The 12,471-nt window shown below is 37.3% G+C and overlaps 2 protein-coding genes across 7 annotated transcripts in view; one reads left to right on the top strand and one right to left on the bottom strand.

Annotated features, from left to right (window-relative positions):
* LOC124119493 (centrosomal protein of 120 kDa-like) overlaps positions 1 to 5,771 on the bottom strand; it is a 43,070-nt gene extending 37,299 nt beyond the window's left edge. Inside the window, exons 1-3 of the mRNA XM_048400220.1 lie at positions 5,454 to 5,771; positions 1,495 to 1,766; positions 761 to 896 (exon numbers count right to left, since the gene is read on the bottom strand). Of these exons, the coding sequence (XP_048256177.1) occupies positions 761 to 896; positions 1,495 to 1,766; positions 5,454 to 5,499 (454 nt within the window). The 5' untranslated portion in view covers positions 5,500 to 5,771. The remainder of the gene's footprint in view (positions 1 to 760; positions 897 to 1,494; positions 1,767 to 5,453) is intronic.
* A 237-nt stretch (positions 5,772 to 6,008) lies between these two features.
* Positions 6,009 to 12,471, top strand: part of LOC124119494 (casein kinase I) — a 54,537-nt gene continuing 48,074 nt past the window's right edge. For all 6 annotated transcript variants that reach the window (XM_046482022.2, XM_046482018.2, XM_046482019.2 and 3 more), the window contains exons 1-3: positions 6,009 to 6,522; positions 6,738 to 6,778; positions 8,181 to 8,250. In XM_046482022.2, coding sequence (XP_046337978.1) covers positions 6,339 to 6,522; positions 6,738 to 6,778; positions 8,181 to 8,250 — 295 coding nt within the window. In that variant the 5' untranslated portion in view covers positions 6,009 to 6,338. The remainder of the gene's footprint in view (positions 6,523 to 6,737; positions 6,779 to 8,180; positions 8,251 to 12,471) is intronic.

Raw genomic sequence — 12,471 nt, 5'->3', positions numbered from 1 at the left:
CGACTACGCTTCAAAACATTCTCGATTAACAAAATTAAACTGATAAGAAGAATATTCTGGAAAGGCTTATAGATGGGCTAGATTGTATGGATATAATCACAAAACCTGTAACTATCGTTCGGAATACCCCGTGTTAAATATTTCGTGGTTGCATGATTGGAAAACACATTCCGACTGTCACTTTCATGATCCGGTAAGCGACGCTCTGATTGGTTGGATGAGAGGTCGTTCTGACATGACCCTTAATGGGATGTCCTCAGATCTTTGTTTAGCGATAACGAGCACTAAGATCTGATTTTAATGTGATTGGATACATTTCGTATCCCAATACTATGTGTGCGAAACGATTTGCATCCTGATGCAGTACTTTTGTTTTTAATAAGTTGATATTCTTTCTTTCTGCAGGTGAATCACAATCCTGAATCAAGACTTACGACATGAGAAACACTTCCAAACTTTGACGTTTTTATTACAAAGAAGTTTATAGGACTTCTGCAAGCTGATCACTGATTTACAGTTTAATAACTAACTAATAATAATACCAAATGTGTTATTATTCATGTCTTTCTACACTAACATAACTCGTGATGTAATGTATCGTATGTAACGTGATACAGGGGTTGTAAAGCAATGTATTGTATCATGGGCCTCGTATCGGGATAGATTACTGTATCGCCATATCGTTACACCACTACATAATACTATAATACAGTTACAGTCTACAAATCAAAGCTTTCAGCACAACTGAATGGGTACACACCGATGGCTCTGACTGGACTGAGGACTGGCAGTATCCCAGGTGATGGGTTTTTGTCATCATCTAAATATAATGCTAGACGGATTTCTGGCTTTGATTTGTGGTACTTTGAGTGAAGAATCTGATGCCATTTGGCAACCTGAAAAGCAAGAGAATTTATCTTTTTTAATGATACATCTTTATAAATACTTTTTTGTTTGTTGTTTAACGCCGCACCCAACAATATTCCAGCTATATGACGGTGGTCTGTAAAATAATCGAGTCCACGCAATTGGAATCGATGACATGCATCAACCAAGTCAGCGAGCCTGACCACCCGATCCTGTTAGTCGCCTTTTACGACAAGCATAGTCGCTTTTTACGGCAAGTATGGGTTGCTGAAGACCTATTCTACCCTGGAATCTTCACGGGTCATAAATAAATATTTTTTTAGTAATCTTCTAATTTGGAAACATAAGTTCTTTTGTGAATTTATTGACACCATTCACTGTTTCGTGTTTATTAAAAAAGTATATAATAGTATTTAATAAATACTAAACAATGAATGGTGTCAATAAATTCACAAAAGAACTAATGTTTCCAAATTAGAAGATTACAGTTCTGTTTCAAAGACTTAAACATTTTCAAGTTCCATTACAATGACTACACATTGTGTGTTGTCATAACAACAAAAAGGTGCCTGTGTTTTTCACACATGTCATAAAGTGGGTGCAGCAGTTTGGTTGAGAAGTGTGAACCTGTTTATTGGTTGTTGCAGCTCTCAGATCCAATATCACATAGCCTATGGCCTCTTTCAATGTACTTTGAACATCATAGGCAAAACACTGGATTTTGATGGATGTTCTCTGTAATCTGTGTTGCTGTAGTGCTTTCTTGTCAAGTTCCCATGCCAGTTCTTGTGTAAAATCTGGTGTTTCCACATGGTCTACTGGATCAGTAGCAAGTAACTCTCCATCAAAACGAGCTTCAGCAATAATCTTGTGACGAGCACGTTTGGGGAATTTTCGACCTGAAATTATTAGAATCCAATAATTATTCAACAGTACTAAAATATCAATATATCAAGGGTTGATCATAAGAAATAAATTGGTTCAAATTATCAATAAACATGATAAATATTGTGAAACATTATAACAAATCAAAGGTTAATTTGTAAACAGACGAATTTCAAGATCTCAGTCCTGACCTCCTTCACCTTTCAATGCAATGCCCCATATTACTGGGATTGGTTAAAATTTCAAAGAGATCATTGGTTTCAACACGCAATCATTCATCAACTTAGGATCAAACTTACACAGAAATAAAAACACCCTACGCAATATAGCATTCTATCTCAAGATTCTTCATGAAAAAAACAATAAAATAGCACACTAAATGTCACACTCAGTGTTATCATTCTTTATATATTGTACAAATTCATCAAAATGAAAACATTTAAATAATCACAGATTTCATGATGCCTGGGTAGAAAATCAAACCCATTGATCAACAAATCCATTGACTAATTGTAAAAAACACTATCACAAAGTGATGCCAGACTATTAAATAATATTGTGTTCCTTGTCTCCCAGAGTGGTAATATAACTGCATCGGTACTGAACAATCCAGTTTTCTGTAATTTATTATCCCACAAGATCATGCACATGATAAAAACTGCAAAGATTTGATAATCAAGTGATTGAGTTGGGGAAAATGCACTTGACCACTATTCCAGCCTTATCACAGTGGGGGGCACCAGAAATGGACTTCATACCCATGTGGGGAATGGAAGCCCTGTCTCCGGCATGAAAAGCCAAAGCTTCAACAACCACTGGACTATCCAAATAATTATCAAGCTTTTATGGGAATAACAAAGCCTAGTTTGGGGGCAAGTCAGACACACTATTTTTACCATGAATCATCTTCAGTTTTTAATGTAAGAAAATTACACACCATGTAATCACACTTCAAAAGAAACCAGTGAGTATGTTAATCATTATTCTATCTCACATTCCCTGAACCATACTATTTTCCATTCCCCACATCCCTTACTGTAATGATATATCCCAATATGAAGTAAGTCTAGATTTTCTGAAACTACCATCTCACTGGGTCTCCTTTTCAATGTAAAGTATTGCTTGTTTCTATCAAAATGATATATTTTCAGAGACAGAGTGTTAGTCTACTGGTAAGCCAGGAAAAGTTAAATTGTGACCTGACAATTAACCTTGTATAACTCTGTATGAGGTCCGCCCATTGGTGCATACCATTGCGAAGAAAGTGTTAGTGGGTGGTCCGTGACAGGAGTATGATGTCCTGTCTCGGCCACCGAGTTCTAGTGGTGGGTTCAATAGCACGTTATAGTATGTGCTGATGTGAAAACAGTGATAACAAATTTGCATAGATAACAACGATTGAGAAGTATCATGACAATGAAAGGAATTCATTTGTTGTAACATTGGAATCATATTTTTATCCCAGAGAGCAATAATGAATTGTGTGATGTTCATCGAACGATTATGAAGGTTGAGACCTTAACATCTATATAGTTGATTCAATGATATTCTTCTTAGTGAACCCCATTTGATTGTTTATGGGGTTTCAGCATACTGTAAACATAATAATGCTAGCTGGATTTATACTGAGATAACTGGATAATCATAGCACTAGTCTTCCAATTCTGATGTGTTTTTTGTATCTAATCCAATCGTCAGACCAAGTTTGACAATGATGCTGACCATTTCTCTTTCAGCTGCTATTTTCTGTTGCAAGTCGCCATCTTCAACACATCAAACATGCTTACGACATTCAGAACATTCCTTGGCACCGATTGCACCGAGTTTTGCTTGGCAACAAAATTCTTTACATTAGCCCAAACCAACTCTATTTTAAGTCCCATATGTTTTAAATATACACATAATTTTTTTCTAGACCCTCATAATTCCAATAATTTTTTATCATGTCATAAATACAGTCTAGAGTTGGCAATTGTTTTTGCACTACATAAGAATTATGTACAAATTGGTGAACAGTGCACTGGTCGAAATCGTCAAGTTGGGATTTTATAACTTGACAATTTCACAATTCACTTGGGCTAATGAAACTACTCTCGCCTTTGTAGTCACGAGTGCTTGTCTGCTCTGATGTGCTTTGGCGTAGATACAGACTGCGAGCTTCTGACAACGTTTGAGATTTATTTGTACATTCTTTCTCAATGTCATGTATGGCATTATAAGACAGTTCTCAAGTCTGAGAATGTATGATCTGGCCATGCTTGCGTAGCTTCAAAATGTTAATTTGTTTGTAATTGACTTCTATAAAAGAACTTTTAGGACATTCTGGCATCATATTGTCCCACCGACCTCTTAATCATGTTAATAATCTTTTGAGCCACATGTGTGTCCATGAGAACAATGTCAATTTCATTGTCATGACCTGCACGTGCACAACATGCGTACACCCTCTCTACCTGTAACAAACTAAATATGTTTGCCCAAATTCTGTGGACCGCCAACATGTCTCAAACTCATTTTGTGAGTTGGTTCAACTTATCGTGGATTACCACTGGTTAAATGTTAAGACATCCTGTCAGATGCATCAAACTCAGTCCATTCCTGGCAAACCCTTACTATATTCATTGCTATTTTAATCTGGATTTGTCAAATTCCTGGTTGTCTCGAACACGAGTTGTGGTCCCAAGAATTTAAAAGTAACAGGCCTCAAAGTTTATTTTTTTAACTAGCAGCCATATGGCTACCAGTGTTTTTTTCCAGGTAGCCAGTGGTAAAATCCACAAGACAGTAAAACCATACCCTGATAAGTCAACCAAATTCTTTCCAAAAAAAAATAAGCACAAGTTACAATTTGTGTCATACATAATGTTCTTTCTTAGTCTAGTACAAATTCAAGCACTTTTTTTTACTCCCGTCCAGATCATCCAGGATGCGAACCCACATTCTTAGAGTGAGGCACCTTATCGCCAGCACAAAAAGTCAGCAACATAACCAAATCAGCAAATGAGCCGTGTCAATTTACACTTTCCAGTGGGTTAAACAAAGTTTGTGATCTAGACCACCAATTGTCGGACTTCCATTTTTGTGGACAGTCTCGGTAACTGAGTGGGTTAAATCGCTGGTTTTGTGTACTGGTGATTAGGTGAAACATGCACCCCATGAGGAAAACTCTTTATTGTTTTGACCTCATGCTGTTTTGACATTTTCTGTGGCCTTTTTTACTTTACTTTTTGCAGCCGTTTTGACCTGCTTCCAAAAAACAGGTTACATTTACTTACAAATTGGAATTTGGCTCCAACCAATCAAAATTCTAAGACTGCAATGCAGTGCACATTTATTTTAATGCAGTCTCTTTATATCATCTATTATGGAAGCACAGATAAGTAATTAACTTGCACAAAACATGCAAATGATCAATTGGCTGATAATAAGAGATATTGTGCATTATGATTATTCAGATAGGACATCTCCTATAAATGTTTCATGTGCAAAACGCTCCGGTGGTGTGTCTTATATTTCGTTTCGCAAAACATAATTAACACGTCTACATTTATATCTAAAAAGAGTTTTCTGCGATTTCAAGGAAACCGCTGTATCAAAAACGAGATCAGACCTGCAAATTTGACAGGTGCTTCACTTTTCAAGTTTTCATGGTAAACTTGCAACCTTACATAAACAGGAATAAAAAATTAACATAGCCATACCTTCCAAAACAGAAATTACAACAAGATAACGCTCCTTTCCCGTCATTTCAGGCAAAATTATGTGGCTAAACTTGCAAAAACATGATCCGATCAGCAGAGTCAAATTTCGAAAACATCCGCCATGCTTGTTGACACGGAAGTGACGTCAGAGGTTAATCAGCTGACAAATTTGACCTATCATTATGCCATTTAAATTACTGAAACCATTTGACGATTGAGTTCAAAATATATCAAATCACAGAATCTTTAAGACTCGTTAATATTATCTGGATCGCACATATATACGTTTATTTGTTCGTTGTCAGCAAATAGACAGTTCCGCACTTGGTAACGGGGAATCCCTTAGTGCGCACGCAGCCGGATGAATCATTAACATCTTCCTGTTATTATCCATCCGATGCAAAAAAGTAAACCCCCAATAATTAAGGTGAAAAACTTTTCAAGATATAATCAGTAGCAGGTCAAGACCCCAATCAAACCTCCTGGGAAAAGACATATGGAATTCATGTCATAAATGTACCTGCCCTTCAACAATTTGCGGTCGCGGATGAATTTGACAGAATCGAATGTTATAGTTCCCCTGTATAGACGGCCTTTGAGACAGGAAAACAAGATATCTGACGGAGGAATATATTAATTTGTTGATCTAATTATTCATATTCGTTGAAATGAACGAAAGGAATGGGATCTTTTGTTTATCCGGTACCTAGCAGAAATGTTTGATTTTTCAAGGAGCCCCAAAGAAGAACCAGGAAGGGGCATTAGATGGGGCTTGGCAGCCCTGGTCGACTAGATCGCCTATTTGAGATCAATCTCAGATTTTATTTCAGTTGGATACCTACCTCCTAGTTAATTTTTAGAGTGGCTCTCTACATAAAAATCCCCATGAGTACACCAAAAAGAGAGTACGAAAAAAGTGACGAACAAACACGACGGAAATCTAGTGCCAGAAGCATGCACAGTTCAAACCGGCAAAGTGCTTCTAGCAACTCGGGTGTGCTCATGGTTGGGCCAAATTTTCGAGTTGGAAAAAAGATTGGATGTGGAAACTTCGGTGAACTGCGTCTAGGCAAGTATTTAGTACTTACTCATATAAGATCTGAAGTGACCAGACTCTCAGGTATTTTATGGGTGAATGTGTACTTGTGACCTTAATGAAAAATAAACAATGACGCTGTGAGTGCCAATACATACTGATGTTTGGGTAGTTTTTCCTTGTGTCACAAGCTTTGTATGATTCATCCTGTGATGTCATATTTAAGTTGCTTAACATTTGTTTTTCAGGTAAGAATCTGTACAACAACGAGCATGTGGCAATCAAATTGGTAAGTATGATAACAATCAGTGATATATAGATAAGTGATCAATGAAATGTGACTGGATGACAGCATTGACACTTATTTTGCTTGTGTTACCAGCTTGTGTTTTGAAGTTTTTACGAACAGTGAACATATACTTCAAGACATGTGAAGTATGAGATGTTTATGTTGGGGCTAAGTTAATTTTCTATCAGTGTTTTACTGGTAATGCCAATTTGACTAGGCCTTGTTGTGGTACATTACTGTGCTATTCTACCATCAAAGGCATACTGATCCTATAGTGTCCTGTAAGCACCGAGTTAGCAAACCACAGTGATATGTTTGTCTCAACAAAACTGATGGATGAATTAATATTCTGTTAAAGTCTACAATCATCATGTTCACTAGGTGTACAATTGAACAGTCCCCTCCACGGAATAGAGTTACAAGGACGCATGTGCAAGTGAAATGGCTGTCATTTATGGAAAATCATTCATGAAGAATCTAATGTAGGAATTGGAATGATTCCTTGAGTCCTCATCATTGTTCTTTCCAGTCAACCGTATTTTTTTCACTTTGCAAGTTTTTTAAGAAACGTCATGTACCATGTATCAATGACAGCAAAATCTGAAAGCACATGTGACTTGAGACAGTGATATCTCACTGTATGAGGCTAGCTCACCTGGCTTGAATGAGGATGCTGGGGTAAAGACATATGCAGGGTTCACTCTAGGAATTTTCTGACATGGGCCCTTTATCTGATAATTTGAACTATTCCAGAGGTATGCCCATACAGCACAATGGTAAAATGCCCTGTTGTATTTAAAATGTGGGCCTTTTTTCAAATTTAGGGGCTAAAAGCACAAGGCCCCGTACTAAAATTATACCTGCATATGCAGCAGGGCTTTATCTAGACCTCCCCAGGGGCAAGTATTTGGCCCTAAGCCTGCAACAAATGTCAGTGAAAAATGCTGAAGTAGAAAATGTCTAGTTCCTGTCGTCATGACTAATGTCATGGCTTTGTAGAAATGACATATGCTTTACTGATATCAGGACCAATGTTGAGGAAGACGCTTTAATGCTTATTTAGATTTTATTGCATTGAATGCAATGATAAAATGCAATATTAGAATACCTCTGAATTTACAAAACAAAATGGAATTATTATTTTTTTTAAACACAATAACAATTTGTTTTCCTAATCTATGGTTTTGAATCCAAGCTATATGCTTGTGCAGAGACCAACAATATTAGACATGAAATAAGAATTATCCCCAATAACAAACTTGAAAAAATCTCAAAAGCCTATGTTTGTACAATATACGGTACTTATTATTGTGAAAGCTGTTATTATGGACATGATTAAAGGTGTCATGAAGATACTGCAGGTGTTCCAAAACACTCAATATTTTCGTTTCTTCATGCACAGGAGCCTATGAAATCTCGGGCACCACAGCTGCATTTGGAGTACAGATTCTATAAACAACTTGGACAAGCAGGTAAGAAATAAAAGCTTATTCTTTGAATTGAATGCCAGTTCAAATGTCCTTAGTTGCCCTTGGATTCCTTAAATCATTAGAAACTTTGGTTTGTATGAAATCGCTTGTTTCTCTTTCAAGCATGTTCTTGATGACCTGTTATACTCTTGAATGTCCACAGAATAGTCAGTGCATGTAAACTTGTTTATAGTTATCAGTTATTGTATTGATATACAATCTGTGACTGTTGCCACTACTGCACTAGTCCGAAGCCAGGATCTAGTAAAATTCTGTTCGGTCTTGCACACAAACACAAACACACACAGCTTTTTGGTGGATTTTTGTATATTTTAATTGTTTTTTTAACTGTTGAACATTAGTTATATCAGTATATTGGTATTTACATGTAATATGAACTGATTGATGTGCAGGAAATGGATAAAGCAAAGGTATTCCAAACTTGTAAAAAAATCTTTTACTGTAGTTTAAGATTCATGAAAGGAAAGTACACATATTAGAGGTGCATTGATTGGAGTTCTCTCCACCAGTACAGAACAGATGAACCAGAGCTAGGTAGCAAGTTTGTGACAGAACTTTTTTGTTTGTGTAAGAGTGGGCTTTGTCTTGTGTGACAAAACCTTTTGTAGCATTGTGTTTTGTTACGCTTTTCAGAAATGGAACAGGTTTTGGCAGGCTTGTTACTACACTAGGTTTAACAACTTGGATCATTTGGAATCTTCAACTGCTGCATTTATGAGTGGGCATTGTTTAATGCACAGTCATCAATTTTAGGCCCTCCTATATATTTGAATAAAAAAGGGGTTGTCTGAATTAGTGGGAGCAATTTCATGTGTATAGCTACCAAGTGCAAAGGAATAGTTTCAAATGGGATATAAATGCAGTAACTATCGTCATAACAGCAATTCACATTTGAATAGCCACTCTCAATCTCATTAAAATCAGACCTTAATTCTCGCTACCGCTAAACAAAGATCTGAGGACATCCCATTACGTGTCATGACAGACCGACCTTGGGCGAACTTTGACTGACCAGTAGAATGACCAACCAGAAGGCAGCTTTCTCGTGCTTTACGGCACTAATTTCAAATTGGCGACTACGCTTGAAACATATTTTGACAAATTCTCGATTACAAATTTGGAACCTAAACCAAAAAAACATTCTGGAATGGCTGATAGATGGTCTAGATTGTATGGATTCAGTCGTTAAACCTGTAACTATCGTTTGGAATACCCCGTGTTAAAGTTTTTGAGGTTGTAGGATTAGAAATCACTTTTCGACTGTCACTTTCATGATCTGGTAAGCGATGCTCTCATTGGTCGGATGAAAGGTCGTTCTGGGATGTCTTCAGATCTTTGTTTAGTGGTAACGAGCTAAGGTCTGATTTTAATGAGATTGAGCCACTCTGGAACCAAACACATTCGGTCATATCCGTGAAAGTCCACATTTCGGCCACCTACAACACTCACTGTCGTCACACCACGCGAAACAGTCTGACAGTAGTGGAGACGAGAAAGGGGATGTGTTTCAATCAATGCTACTTCCAGAGAATGTTATTCTAATCAAGAATGTTTTGCGCATTGAACGTAAGTTATAATTCCCTGTCGATACAGATTATTCATTTTCAGCAAAAAACATATTTTGATGGGAGTCAAATGGAAAGCTTATCTGTCAGCTAGATAAATGACTTCACCAATAATTTGCTTCACTGTTCACATCTTAGAGGTGGATCTAGTATTTACCCAATAATTGTTGATTACTGATAAACAAGGCAATACGAAACTCTGTCAGTCGGTTTCAACCGTAGGCAATTTGTCTGTTGCTGATTGGCACTTAAACAATTATATTAATTTATATGTATTTTATTGATATATACCATTACCAGATCACAATGTGTGTATGTTTTGGCTACTACACAGTTGCCAAGAAAGCTGGGATGTGGTAGACTGGGCAAAATAACAGACATCTTCAGCATGTTCGGAGATCAAAACCCATTGCCCATTTATTTGTGATAACTGACACAAGAAAGAAAACATCTCCCACTTTAGATAACAAATTCTGATGCATATGAATACTGGTTGCTCAGTGTCATGGGTTTTATGCTTTAATGTCAAGACTTTGATTTAGACTAACCAAAAGAAATTCACTTGTTACTTATTATCCCCCGCCCAACGAAGTTGGCGGGGGATATAGAAACAGGCTCTGTCTGTCCGTCCGTCACGTTTAGTTTCCGGAGCATAACTCATAAACCGTTCGATATTTTTTCATCAAACTTTGCAGGTCTGTCAGGTACATGCTGAACTGGTGCCTTTTGCTATTGAGAAATTTCAGAAATTTTTATTTTTTACATTTCCATGGCAACAAGGTGGACTTAGGTTCTGTGTGGGTAGGGTTGGTTTCCGGAGCATAACTCATAAACCGTTCAATATTTTTTCATCAAACTTTGCAGGTCTGTCAGGTACATGCTGAACTGGTGCCTTTTGCTATTGAGAAATTTTAGAAATTTTTATTTTTTACGTTTCCATGGCAACAAGGTGGACTTAGGTTCCGAACTCATCTTTTTTTTACAAGTTCCATGACAAGTTCCACCTCGGTTAAAAAAGGTTAGGGTTTGTTTAGATTTAATTATGTCATAAATTCTGCAACAGGGGCGGGGGATATAGCCACGTTAGTGGCAAACTCTTGTTTGTTTATCATCGCCATTTCTATCACACTGTTTTTCCAGAAAAGGAGTCAATTACTACAATAGGCTTAGACGGACACAGTCAAAGTTATACACTACCATTGACCGAGTTTCCCATAGCGGCTGTGCACGTATACCTCTACTGACTGCTGTCAAATCCGATATTGTTTCTTTTTGTTTGCATAGTAATGCTTTCGGTTCCAATGCAGAAGCTTTGCTACCGACGCTTTTTATTCGAATAGATAGGAGGGTCTGAATACTGCAGCATCATGTAATTTGTGTCTGTCATGTAAACGTTTGGTGTATGATGGCACACATTCTGACAAGTCACACATTTGAAAAAAGTACACACCTGATCTTCCCATGGAAACTAATTAGTTTAACTAATGGCTACTTCAGTCATAAGGATCAGATCATTTGGACGTGCTGCTATCCCCACTAGTAGAGGGTACTGTGGATATTTCCTCTATTAGACACCGGACCTCGAGTACACGTCAGCCTCTGAGTCTTAATTGATGTCAGGTCATGCGTACTGTCTAAAAACTAGAAGACAGGCCTCAATTAGATGCAATGTCTGTAATACAGTGATGTGTTGGTGATCATTGTCATTTCCTGCAAATGTACCCATTGTGTTACTGTTGAATTTAGGATTTGGTAAAGTAATGAGATGCCTGCATTTAACACTAAATAGAATGCACACCAGCCTCTTCATAGATACTGGGTCAAAGGCTTGTGCAAGATTAATAGACTCACAGGTGCATAATAGAGGAAATACGTTTTTCTACAGCTACCTTTCAGGCCTCATTTTCAAGGATGATAAACATCTTAAAATCTCTCCACTCACCTCAGATAATAATAAAGTTATGATGTCTTAATTTGTTACAGTTTATGCATGTGCATGTCAACATGTTTTTTTCAATGTGAAGTACAAAATCATTTACTTGGTTACATGACATAACTACCTTGTGGCTAAAGTCAAACTGTTGCAGTCTGTAGTAGCCATACGGTGCCCCAAGCTGATCAACAACATTCAAAGATGATGTAGTCACCATTTAAGTTGTTGTCATGTAACTGGAATATTTGCTGAGTACTGCATTAAGCAACAAAAATGTGTGATCTCAGGTAAGAGGTTCCCAGGGTAGATCAAGGTATTCATTGTGCCACGGCTCCCCTGGCCCAAAGCTGTGAACACAAAATGCCAAATAAGAAAGTGGTCAACTGTAACAAATGGTCTGATTTTGTGTGCTGGCGATTAAGTGCCTCACTCTGGCAGTGTGGGTTTGAATCCTCGATGGGACTCAACCCCAAAAGTACTAGAATCTGTTCTTTACTTAGAAAGTGTTATCCCAAGTATATCATTTGTTACATTTGACCACTTTCTAAATGGCATTGTGTGTTCACACACATGAAGCATGCAAGACTAAATAAAATGGTGCAAAATGTATTTGTTTATGTAGAATGTTTTAAAATCGAGACACCTTCTATGCATCAGTCAATGTGGATAACTGTAGTACCCTAAAATTCAAAGTTAAATCAGCAA

This window comes from Haliotis rufescens, unplaced genomic scaffold, assembly GCF_023055435.1.
Source record: "Haliotis rufescens isolate VD_foot unplaced genomic scaffold, xgHalRufe1.0.p SCAF_1, whole genome shotgun sequence".
Taxonomy (NCBI): domain Eukaryota; kingdom Metazoa; phylum Mollusca; class Gastropoda; order Lepetellida; family Haliotidae; genus Haliotis; species Haliotis rufescens.
The sequence above is the reverse complement of the archived record's forward strand: the minus strand, read 5'-3'. Positions and strand labels throughout refer to the sequence as shown.